The 12,850-nt window shown below is 44.9% G+C and overlaps 1 protein-coding gene across 8 annotated transcripts in view; it reads left to right on the top strand.

The window, feature by feature from the left end:
• The window catches only part of SLC4A4 (solute carrier family 4 member 4), a 205,742-nt gene that overhangs the window by 166,779 nt on the left and 26,113 nt on the right, over window positions 1–12,850 (top strand). For all 8 annotated transcript variants that reach the window (XM_062614164.1, XM_062614169.1, XM_062614167.1 and 5 more), the window contains 4 exons: window positions 340–514; window positions 5,169–5,302; window positions 9,343–9,614; window positions 11,917–11,987. In XM_062614164.1, the coding sequence (XP_062470148.1) occupies window positions 340–514; window positions 5,169–5,302; window positions 9,343–9,614; window positions 11,917–11,987 (652 nt within the window). The remainder of the gene's footprint in view (window positions 1–339; window positions 515–5,168; window positions 5,303–9,342; window positions 9,615–11,916; window positions 11,988–12,850) is intronic.

Raw genomic sequence — 12,850 nt, 5'->3', positions numbered from 1 at the left:
TTAGACTACAGTTAATGTATTTTATTACATCAACCAGTATAGCTGGGGAAAAAAAAATTACAAGCTTCCTGAACTGCAGACTTCAGTGGTCTGCTGCAGCAGAATTGGGCCTTGTGTTCCTGAAATGTGTTTCTTTCCAGCTGCATCAAGTTATTATCTTTACAGCATTACTTCAGTGATATCCCTGGACCATCACAGCTGCGATAAGACTATTCTCTAATGTGATGATCTCACTCCTCTCAGATAATACTTCATTTCTGGCAAAGCTTCTGATGACTTATCTGGGTGACTTTTGCTGTGAAACATTTTGCATGAGTCTCCTCTTGCGTGTCTTTTCAGATTCTGTGGCGGCTTGATCAAAGACATAAAGAGGAAAGCACCTTTCTTTGCCAGTGACTTCTACGATGCTTTAAACATTCAAGCCCTTTCAGCCATTCTTTTCATCTACCTGGCCACGGTGACCAACGCTATCACTTTTGGAGGATTGCTTGGTGATGCTACGGAGAACATGCAGGTTAGCAAGAGCTTTCAGAAGCAACAGATCTGTCATTTGCCTCTTGCCATCTACAGAGGGGTGCGTGGCACTGACCAGGCTTGAATTCTGGATACAATTAATAGAGGTATCCTGTGTTTCCACTGAAATTATCTTGCTTTCCCTGCTGCTGGACAGCTGTCCTTTGCAAAATCATACCTTAAATGGTGTTTGAAAAATGGCCAGGCTTCAGAGAAGGTCCTTGCTCCTTCTATATAGAGAAGTTCCTCTGATCTGCTGTCTGTGTTTGTGTCTCAGTTGTACTGTTTCAGTCCAATTAATATTACTAAGTCTGATTCAGACTTTCCATGTTGACAGAGAGAGCGCTGCCCCCTCTGCGTGACTCTTACAGTCCCTGGACTTCTGCCTCTCTGGTGAAAAGGAAATCCTAAGATTCATAGGAAAATGATTAAATCAGGAGATGGGATCAGGAGAAGAAGGCAAGGTCTTTAGAAAGATGAATTTTGTAATAATCATAGAATAGTTAGGGTTGGAAAGGACCTTATGATCATCTAGTTCCAACCCCCCTGCCATGGGCAGGAAGATTAGATCCTGACAACCATATTATATATCCAGAGTCAGGTTGGATCAGTAGTGAAGACAGAAGTAGGTGCTTTAAAAATGGCTCAAGGAAAGTCTGAAGGAGAGGGATGCTGTATTAATACTGCTGTACGTCTTTCTCATTTGAGTGGAGCAGAATTATGCTCTAGAAGTGCCTGTGGCTTTTTGAAGTAGAAGAAAACATAGGAGGTTGTAAGTAAATATGTTCAGTGCAGTCACCTTGAATCTCCTAACAATAATTAAGCTCATAATGACAAAGACTGAATTATTAATTTACACAGGTTTAATTAAGCCAAACGTAGAAAAGGGGGGCACCTATCCAGAGCTCTACACTTCCCTATGATAAAGGCATTCATTTGTCAAATGTGAGAGTCTCACTTCACCAAAGTGTACCCGAGACTGTGAGCTGCACAGCAGAGAGACCTAATGGAGCAGGAGTGGGGAAGACAGGAGGAAGAGAAAACACAGGTTGGTCTGCAGTTTTCTCTGCAGTAGATAAAACCTGATCTGAGTTTTCCAGTTGCTTGGAGAAATAAAAGTCTTTGGAAAGACACAAGCTGCAGGAACAGCCTATTTTGAGCTCAGTGATTTATTCTGTGTGTTGAAAAGGGAAGCCACTGGTGCTCTGCAGTTAGGAACCCCACTTCGGTAACAGGGAAGCTCTGCAGCATATATAAACACAGCGTAACCATTAATGACCTGAACAACAGGAGCCACAGAAGGAACTAGCACCCGTATCCCATCCAAGGCTTTGTCCCTTGCTTCACAGGGGTTTGTGTTCAGGGAGGAGGAAGTTGAGGGTGTAGCTGGAGAGAAGCCCTGACAGCATAAAGCTAGTTTGTAATTGAGCTTCAGTCCACAAAAGTGGAGCAAAGTGCAGGAAAATCATCACTGAGCTGCTAGAAAAAACAGATTTCACCTTTTAGTTTATAACATAGCCACACCTCTGTGCAGGAAAACGTCTATGATTTTCTAATTTGTGCACTTCAGCATTTACTTGCTTCTCACATACAACAACCAGTTGAATTTACTGGTGTTTATTTATGTACTGATTTAAGATTGAAGTGCCAGCAGTTTGTCTCAACATTCACTGGTGGATCGAGGGTTTAGGCACAACTGGCTTTTCTTTTGCCACCTCTGTTCAACAAACCCTATTCAACACCCTTGTGTGAAGAGGCATCAGGTCTCTTGGCTGCTGTAGGAGCCTGGAAGGGGTTTACCATAGAATCAGAGAATGGTTTGGGTTGGGAGCTTAAAGCTCATCCAGTTCCAACCTACTAACAAGGGCTGGGACACCTTCCCCTAGACCAGGTTGCTCCAAGCCCCATCCGACCTGGCCTTGAACACTGCCAGGGATGGGGCAGCCACAGCTTCTCTGAGCAACCTTTTTGACTGCAGGTTTTCAATAGAAGCTCAAAATCATGTGTTCTTTGTGCTCAGATGTCTCTGTATCATCAGAGCCAGAGCGAAGCATCCCAAGGCGATCAGTTCAAATTGTTCCACCAGGGAGCTGCTCAGTGGGATCGGAGTCCAGGTCCATGTCATGTGTTGTTCAAACCATTGTGTGTTCCTGCAGTGGGAAAGTGGTTTTCTTTAAGACATCTCAGAGCATGAGCTGCACTAAATCTTTGTGCTCAGAAATGCAAACAAGGGTTACTCCAGCTTCTACAACTGAGGAGCAGCACCTGGAAGTTTTCCCCTGGGCACTGTGTCCTCATAGAAAACAGTATTTTTGGGGCTACCAAAGTTCATGCTTCTTGTTTCTTGTAAACAATTATGTGACTGCTGCTGGGTCAGGCTCTAAAAATCCCCTGTCCCGCGCTGCCTGCCCCTGAGAGCCTGACATGGCCAGCGTTTCTTTCAAAGCTCACTTCAGAGTTTTATGTTTCTGAGAAAAGACACTATTCTTAGCTACAGACACGTGGAAGAATGCAGGGAAAAGAGATTCCAGATGCGCTGGCCGCAAGGGCCCTCTCCATGAGTAATGCGGGAGGAGCGAAAGGGATCAGCTGTGCGAATGCCATTCCTTGTCTCATCCTCACAAGTCCCCCAAAGGAAGCAGGCAGACGCTTATAGGCTGCTGTCCCTGTCCCTATGTCCTTGTATGAAGGCTGCAGAGCATCACAGTGAGATTTCCCTTCACTGGGCCCTGCAAGAACCAGGGCTGTTCATGATGGGATCACCAGTAGCACTTAGAAAGGACCAAGGTGAGGTGATTTCTGTCCACTGTACAGCAGCTTGTCTAGATTGATGAGAGACTGAGCATGTGTCAGGAGCAGGCAGCCAGGCATCTTTTAAACTTCCCTTACCGTTTGTTTCTTTGCACAGCTGTCATGCTGCTGCTCTAATTACCTAGCAATAACAGTGCTTGACCACTGGTATGTTGAGATGCTTGTGGCCAGAAAAATAGTTCATGATTGCTTTAGAGAAAGTTCTTCTAGTAATTCAGTAGATAAAAAAACCCTTCTGCTCTACATAGTAACATACTGGTTTGACATATGACAGTGTCAACAGAAGGCTCAGGCAAGACCTTAGAGCAGTTTACATTTCCTAAAGGGGCCAGCAAGAAATCTGGAGAGGTGCTTTGGAGAAGGGCCTGTAGGGACAAGGGGAAATGGCTTTAAACTGCCAGAGGGGAGATTTAGATTAGACATTAGGGAGAATCTCTTACCTGTGAGGGAGGTGAGGTGCTGGCACAGGTTGCCCAGAGGAGCTTTGGCTGCCCCATTCCTGGCAGTGTTCAAGGCCAGGTTGGATGGGGCTTGAAGCAACCTGGTCTAGTGGAAGGTGTCCCTGCCCATGGCAAGGGGTTGGAACTGGATGAGCTTTAAGTTCCTTCCAACATAAACCAGTCTGGGATCCTATGAACATACTTTCCTCAGTGTAAACACTAACTTGGCTCTTTCCAAGGAAGAGAGACACAAAACTTACTTTAAATTCTTCACATTGCCACTGATAAGTCAGACAAACTGCAGCCCCAGCCCTGCAGTTTGTCACAGATGGAAAGAAGGATCTGCGCATGCTGTTAATTGCTGGTTGCTAAGCATGTGCGGTGTTAAGGAGGCTGCTGATTTGGACACAACTACAATGGAGCACATGAGCCTGTGCTTAAATTTGCCCCTGGTTGTTGGGTGAGTATTCCTGGAGAGGGTGATGCTCATAGCTGCACGTCTTACTCAGTAGAATATAATGCTGTGGTTGGTCCTTTAAAGCTCAGTCAAGTGTAAAGGGATTAGTTTCCGTAAGAGCAAACAAGGTAAGGTCCTGTGAGTTCTGTCACTTCTGTAGGATGTACACTTAGTCAGTAATCATATTTTATTGCCGTTTATATTTTATCCACATTTTGCATTTTATAAGTAGATACTTCCCAGCTCTAGTTGGACATGAAAATGCAAGAATTCATCAAGCATGCTCTTTTATCCTTCTCAGGTGAAGCTGTTTTGCCACACATGCCAAAGGTAATTGTAGAGCCTGTTAAATATGGATTTGTTGCTGGTGACATCTGATGATCCTTGGTCTGAACATGTGGCTGTTGGATGAAGTAGCCTTGTTTGGTTTGTGTCTTACTAAAACAGTTGCTTGAAAGAGGAGCATCTTATTTATTTAGAAAGCATGTGTGCTCAATTGGAGAAGGGAAAAACCATGCTCTGATGTTCTGGAGGACATCATTGCTGTCCTCTAGCTCCATCTCTGTTGGAAGAGCCCTACCAACATGTATCTTTACTATCAAAAATGTGGGAGATGTTCAAGGAGTTGTCAAATCCTTGAAGTGATCTTCAGAAACACTCTCCTCCCCTTGTCAGATGTAAACTGTGATACAGCATTATCAAACTCTGGGCCTCAGAAATAACCAAGGAGGTTGCTGATTATCGTGAGTAGCTATGAATTGTGTGGGATGAACACATCAGTGTGCACAGCTGCGAGAGAGGGCAGAAGATGGTCTTCTTTTTGACTTAGCCATATCAGCATCGTACAGCACACCACCAGTCACTGATACAGCTACACATTTTCTTGCAACAGAGCTAATAGAAAGGGTTATTCAGTAGAACTCACCTCTCTCCTGTGTCTACCGTAGGGCGTGTTGGAGAGTTTCCTGGGCACAGCAGTCGCTGGTGCAATATTTTGCCTTTTTGCTGGTCAGCCACTCACAATTCTGAGCAGCACAGGACCTGTCCTTGTCTTCGAACGGCTCCTCTTTAATTTCAGCAAGTAAGTACAAGGAAGGAGGGGAGGAATGTCTCACACTAATGAAGTACTAGCTAGGGAATGAGATGGCTTGCGGTGGGGAAGGAGGGGATTTAGGGCCTGAAATGAAACATCGCTTTGTTCTGTGTGGAGCTTGCAGTGTGATCACATCAGGGATTTTCATAGGCATGCATGTCCCCGAGTGCTGCCAGCAGGTGGGTGTGTATCTGCTCAGAGCCTCTTGGAAATACATGGCCAGGCCTGTCCTCCATGAGAAGTCTGCAGCAGTTACAGTCTGTGGGCTGCTGCTCCCCAGTTGATGCAGGTGTATTTCCCATAGGAGCAAAGAAAGAAATCCAGCTTTTTATTTCACTAACAATTTGTCCTTAAATCACTACTCATTTGGAGTAATCACTATTACTTACATAAACAGAAGCACCTATAGAAACAGCTCTGTTTGTTCCCAGAATTCCTCAGTGGAGCTTTGCTACATTAAATGCTTTTGGTTGGATTCTTTTTTTCCCTTTTACCTGTATAAACTTTTAAGCATAGAATCGTAGAATAGTTTGCGTTGGAAGGGACCTTTAAAGGTCATCTAGTCCAATCCTCTTGCAATGAGCAGGGACATCTGCAACTAGATCAGGTTGCCCAGAAGCACATCCAACCTGGCCTTAAATGTCTCCAGGATTGGTTCATCCACCACCTCTCTGGGTAACCTGTGCCAGTATTTTACCACCCTCATTGTAAAGAATTTTTTCCTCACATCCAGCCTAAATCTCCCCTCCTTTAGTTCAAAACCATCACCTTTTGTCCTGTCCGTGCGGGCCTTGCTAAAAATTCTTCCCCCATCTTTCTCTTGGCCCCCTTTTTAAGAACTGAAAGACCACAATAAGGTCTCCCTGGAGTCTTCTCCAGGCTGAACAAGCCCAGCTCTCTCAGCCATTCCTCATAGGAGAGGTGCTCCATCCCTCTGATCATTTTTGTGGCCCTTCTCTGGACCCTCTCCAACAGGTCCATGTCTTTCCTGTACTCAGGACTCCAGAGCTGAGCATAGAGAGGTTCTGCTTCATCCCCACCGTGTTAAGTTTGATGCAGCGATGATAGCTGACACCCAGAGCCCATTTCACTGGGTGTTCTCATTGACTATTTTACATGTAGGACTACTGATCCTTTGGGTGGTGTTCTGCAAGGAGATCATTTTAGGTTATACAGAAAACACCAGAAATAACATGTAGCCCTCCCTTCCCCCATCAGGGAGCATTCACAGCATTGCAAGCTGTGAAGGACTGGTGTTTCAGTACACAAAACCAAGAGCTTTTGGAGTTTAGGCATTACTAAGCTTTCTTTCAAAAGCAGTCGCCTGTGACATGGAACAGCTAGCTCTTTGGCCATTGGTGGTTATTTTTAGAAAAGGTCTATTGAATTATTAAGCTGAACAAGGCTGCAGGTTGCAGTAAAGCAGGAGACATGGTGTGTGTTGGGCTGTCGTATCTCCTTCCTCATTATATTTAATCTTGTGGGTAGTTACTTGGAAATAATTGAGAGCATATACTCATGTCTTTCCTGTGAATACTCTACATGTTGGAGAAGCCTTCTGAGGAGCAGAGCTTCTTCTAAGGCTAATGATGCACTTACATGTGATCCCACATGCACAATCCTACACTCTTGGAGTAAGACGATTTCATTTGGTTACTTAACTCACTTGAGTCCAGAGGAGGCTACGGAGATCCTCTGAGAGCTGGAGCACTCTGCTATGGAGACAGGCTGAGAGAGCTGGGCTGTTCAGCCTGGAGAAGAGAAGACCTTAAGGGAGACCTTAGAGCAGTGTCCAGTCCCTAAAGGGGCCAACAAGAAACCTTGAGAGGGGCTTTTGACAAGGGCAGGTAGCAACAGGACAAGGAGGAATGGCTTTAAACTGACAGAGGGGAGTCTGAGATTGGATATTAGGAAATTAGACTGTTCCAGGGAGGGAAACTGAAAGCTCCACAGCAGAGGAAGAGGGAGGCATCTTTCTTTTTTTCCTTCAACTGGAATAAATGAGTAAAATCAGGAATAGACATGCTATAGCTGTTTGCATCTGGTGGGCAGGTCAGAGCCCAGGTGCTGCACATGGGAGGAAAAAAGCAAGATGGAAAAATGCTTTTTATGGTTTTGAGAGAGAGAAGGTGCTTATTTTTAACCCGAGGAGGAGGTGGCTATAAAAGCTATTGTCCTAACAACCTGCTGGAGCAGATTGGCAGGATTTTTCAACGGATCCTTTCTCACAAGGAAGCTGGAATCAAGCACTGTGTTTTTTCAATAATGCATTTGTGTTGTTCATATTCACAGCATGCTGTTCCCTGCTGGGAGCAAAATTAGAAAGGTTTCCCATCTACTGATTCATTTTAAGTGTGACTCTGTCAGTGTGTGTGCATGGAGAGATAGCTGAAAAAGCCTCATGTCCACAGCCCCGCATCCTGCTTGCTTGGGTGGGTTGATGCTCTAGGACACCCTGGCTCAGCTCACACCCTGATTGGTGAGCTCTGCTCCCATGCAGAGGCTTTCCAGTCTGGAGTGAGTCTGGGTTTTCAAGCTGGAAGCAGTGGGATGCAAGGCTCTGGGCTTTCCAGGGTAGCAGGACCCCATCCCTTCTGCCTTCCAGCCACAGAAGGCTGGAAGGTTTCTCCTCGAGACCTCAGAAATAAAATTAGTTACAGCAAAAGTACTTAGCTTGTTGTATTATCATAGAATCCCAGGCTGGTTTGGGTTGGAAGGGAGCTTAAATCTCACCCAGTTCCAATCCCCTGCCATGGTCAGGGACACTTTCCACTGGACCATGTTGCTCTAAGCCCTGTCCAACCTGGTCTGGAACCCTGCCAGGGATGGGGCATCCCTGGATGGATTGTATGTAGAATACATATTGTGCATGTAGGATGTTGAAGTGCTGCAGGTCTTTGAGGGTTAAAAAGATAATAAAATACTTTAAAACCTTTTGAAGTTCTTCAGTGGTGTGCAGTCAGGATGCCATCTGGGCTTCGGCCAGCTGTCTTCTCCGCACTTGGTCTCCACACTCCTGCTCTCATTGGCACTGACTGGATATTTCAGAGATACAGGGGTCTTTTGGGATTTTTTTGTGTTCTCTTTTTCTAAATCATCACTTTGCTTCTTCCTTGTTCCTTACCCCTCTTTCAGGTCAGTCTCTCAGTGTGAGAAGCCTGCAGCCCTCCCCGTATCTTATCTACAATAAGGAGAAAGACTTGTAGAGGCTTGGGTTGAGTGCAAATACTCAACCCTGATTCTGGCTTCCAGGGAAGACCCTGGGGCTGGGGCTCCTGGCCCCACTGCCTCCTGTTGCTAACCCAGAGCAGGCAGTGACCTCCCTGGCAGGGCCGTATCTGCTCTGGTGCTGTGCTTTTTGAATTTGTTCTGTCCTGAAAGCCTGCCTTTGGACTCTGCACCCTCAGGGTATAGCAAACTGGGGCAAACACACTTCCCAGGAAGGAACAATGTGCTGCTCTCCATCATTCCCCTGGCACCAGGGTTTGTTATCTTCTGCTCTGTGCTTCTTGATCTCCTCCTGCTGGTGTTCTGATTTCTTTGGATTAGTGCAAGGGCCTGAGAGATGAAAACGCAGGCTCCTGACTGTGAAGCTTGGCAAGACATTGCTTTTCTGAAGGAGATGCATAAACCGTGGTTTTGTCTTCAGCTGGTGGAAGGCTGTCAGCATTGAGCTGCTCTTGGATGTTGTGGGGCCTTTGCAGCTCTGTGAGTGTTTGCCAAGGGAGGATTTTTACTGGGAAGCCTAGGAAGAGGTTGAATTCACTGGTAACATTCATTACTGGAAGCACAAGCAAGACTTACCACTTCTGCATGCTTTTCTGCCACCTTGGCTATTAAATTGCACCGCATGCATTTATGAGTTGGCTGGCTGAAAAGGGAGAGCTTAGCTCTTGGAACACTCCTGTTCGGTCTAAATGAGCACAGGTCCCCAAGGCTGTGGTTCACCACTTCTTGCTGGGAAGTCATCTTGCATGGATTTCTCTAACCCTGACATTTTCCCTTCCTGCCCACCCGTCTTGTTGCAGAGACAATGATTTTGACTACCTGGAGTTTCGCCTCTGGATCGGCCTTTGGTCAGCCTTCCTGTGTCTCATCCTCGTCGCCACTGACGCCAGCTTCCTGGTCAAGTACTTCACCCGCTTCACTGAAGAAGGTTTCTCCTCCCTTATTAGCTTCATCTTTATTTATGATGCTTTCAAGAAGATGATCAAGCTGGCAGATCATTACCCCATCAACTCTGAGTTCAAGGTGGACTATATCACGCATTACTCTTGTGCCTGTGAACCATTAGATCCAGGTAAGATAATGTTTAATTAGCTCTCCACTTTGCAGATAGGAGATTGCATTTGCTTTCTTTTTCTATTGTGCTGCAGTCCAGATAATAAACAGGTAGATCCTTCTTTATCAGTTGTGTTCAGATATCCTATCTTAGCCTTATTTTGAAGCTGAGAGCTGAATTACATGCCAATTGGAATGTCATTATAACCGACCTTCCTGAGGCTCCTCGTGTGAGCATCCTCACCAATAGAGAAGCTGCCTCTACCCCTGTCTTGGTGGCTGTAAATCCTGAATGGCATTCCTCTGAGAAGTGTGTGAAGGGGCAGAGGTGGTGGCCAGGTCACTTTCACGTTGCTCAGGTCACCCCTGGTATCTGCTATGCCATTTTGGCAACAGCAGGAGCAGGATTTATTCAGGGCATTACCCAAACATGGGTGGTTTTCCACCTCCTGGCTGCATGTAAGAGTGGAAAAGCACAAACATATCCTCACTAGAGCAGAGGGGAAGTCTATCTAACAGTTCAGCCTATCACTAGAGTGTGGGCTGCAAGGCAGGTATAGCCAGCATATGTATAGATCTGGCCACACAACCAGGAACAAACGATTACACAACCCAAATACAAACACAAGTACGCTGTCTCACACTAATAGGGAAGCTGCAGCCACTCCTAGGGTCCTTCAAACAATGAGGGGTGAGTAAGAAACTTGGTTTATGCTCAAAGTAAACTTCAGGTTATCTCAATATACCTGTTAAACAGGAAATGCTCCTGGTTGCTGTACACTGCCTCTGTGCAAAAGGTGTTGGGAACTGATTCCCGAGGAGCTATGTGCTTGCGTTAGTTAGTAGGCTCTCTGCCAGCATTTGGATTTGGATCTAGTTCTGCTTCCGTGTGAATTACAGGGTGGTTTATTTTTTGGAGTTAGGACAATGGGGAATGGTCAATGCCAAATTGAAGGTCTCCACTTGCCATCTAAACACCAGTGTTTAAACCACATCACTGGGTTCTTTGGCCATTCTCATCCCTTGTTTGGTGGCACGTCATTCCACAGTGGATCTGATACACAGAAGCAAAGAATTTTCCACAGGAACAAGTGGCCTGTTAAATAGCTGCTAGCACATCACTCATGACACTAACTGTTTGGCTTTTCACAGGTCTGAAATACACTGATATATGTGTGTGTCTGCATAGCTGTGGTCTTGCAGCAGCAGGTTTTCTAAGCAGGTACCAAGAGAACATTGAGAACATCAGTTATTCTATGTGCTAACATTGTGTCCCTGAAAGTTTGCAAGCTTGCGTGCATCAGGAAATGGAATAACAATGCAAATGGCATAAAAACGCTCAGGCAAAAATCCATGCTGTTAGCAAAAGGGGCTGCCTGGTTTTAGGAAACAAAGTGTAGTGCAGTAGCAGAACTTTCTTTCCAGTGATACCCTTCTAGTACAGATAATGCCTGCTGCTGCTGAGGTATTGTAGGCATTGAGAAGCTGTCATGGGTTGTGCTGGAACCAGGGATGAGATTTCTTTGCTTTTTTCCCAATGTCAGTGCAGGTAAAACTTTATGGATCTTTGTCATGCCAGAGATGAGGCTAACTCTTCTTCCCTTGTACTCCAGTTCAGGCCTTTCACAGTTAGTTTTGATTTCCATGTCATCAAGATTTGGCTCCAGAGTTTTGGCATCAGCCCTTGCAAAACCTAAATAACACATGAGGATGTAATTGACAAGCCTATTTTCAGGAAGGGTTGCTTTTCTAAATGAAATTTCAAATAAATGATTTCTAATCCCAGGAAGACAAAAGGAAAACATTTATTGCCACAGTGAATGCTGCCCCTTTTTTTACAGAAATGATCTTCATCTTCTTGGTTTTGATTACTCTTTATCTTTTTTAACTTGAAAAATGTGTGTGTGCTGGATTCTGAAATGCATTTTGCTCTTTGGGATGTCTTTGGGGTTGTGCATCAATTTTAAATTAATAATTATAGGAGTGTTCTGCGGATATTTATTTTAATCCATAAATCATTAGAAAAATATTGCAAGGCCATGAAATATTACACTGTCTGGTTTTCTGTAATTTTTTTTACAATGAACTCCAAGATAAACAGCAGTTAGGTTTGAATTATGTTTCACTTAGCTTTTGCTTTCTGTTTTTTAAGTGATTGGTGATGATCATGACTCTGAAACAATACTTTTGACTCACTTGAGCAAAGACATTGCCAGCAGTTTGGTGGAGTTAACAAATGATTCAGTGGCTGGAAATCGCTTTCCTTCCTCATTGTTTCAGCACCATACTCATGGTATTCCTCTTTCTGTCCTCTCTCGCAGTTAATAGCTCATTATTTAACAAGACAACGGTGCCGTCAGCCGATGAGCTGTTCTCTTCGTCTTCTGACATGGTAAGTGCCCTTTCCAAGGGCTGGGATGATACAGCCTTTGAAGCCTCTATGGATTTATTCATGTAAAGTTATTCTAAAATACTCTTTCTCTCTGATGTCGTGGCTCCCAGGACTGTGATTTCTTTCATTGGGGTTTTCAGGCAGAAAAGCAGATGATGTGATTCTAAAACCCCCCCAGAGTGTTGAGTGACAGAATTTTGTAGATGCCTGAAAATAGTTTAGTTTTTTCTTGCTGTTAGCATATATGTTCTCTGCAGTCCCACTCTCCCATATAGCTTGCTGCTCTATGCACATTTATTTTCTTGGCCTCTTGTGCATTTAGATTTGTTCTGTCCTCATTCCTGCACTGATGTGATTGGATTATGCAGGGCAGGGAGGGGAAAAGCCCCTTCTTTAGGCTTTGCTTCACATCAAGCACCAAGAAGATGATCATCTAACATGTCCTGTGCAGCTCTGGGTTCCACAATGAGAGCTGAAATCCAAATTGTAACATCTGGCTGCCCATCACACTCAGTGATCATGAGTAAGGACATATTCAAATGAGAATGGAAGCAATTAAAGGAAATTCAAATGCAGGTTCTTATTTGGCATGACCGTGGGGAGGAGACCCTCAGCTCTTGCATAAATCAAGGGAACCAGCTGTATTTGGTGGTGAGCTGGTGCTCTGAGCAGGTTTTAGTGGCTTGGCAGAGGCTTGTGCTGCCTTGAAGCCTGGGAGAAGGTGGCTGGATGTGCTGGGACCAGAGTAGCAGAGAGGAAAGTTCAACCTTGGCATCATTCTGACTGCTTGTTTGTAAACCACATGGAATTTTTGGAGCTCCAGCTGTGTGGAAGAGCAGTGCTTCCTTTGATTTTTACAGCCT

The sequence above is a fragment of the Pezoporus occidentalis genome, unplaced genomic scaffold, assembly GCF_034315485.1.
Source record: "Pezoporus occidentalis ecotype Australia unplaced genomic scaffold, CSIRO_AGI_Poc_V1 ctg172, whole genome shotgun sequence".
Lineage (NCBI taxonomy): Eukaryota > Metazoa > Chordata > Aves > Psittaciformes > Psittacidae > Pezoporus > Pezoporus occidentalis.
Note: the sequence above shows the minus strand (reverse complement) of the source record. Positions and strands in the feature narration are given on the sequence as shown.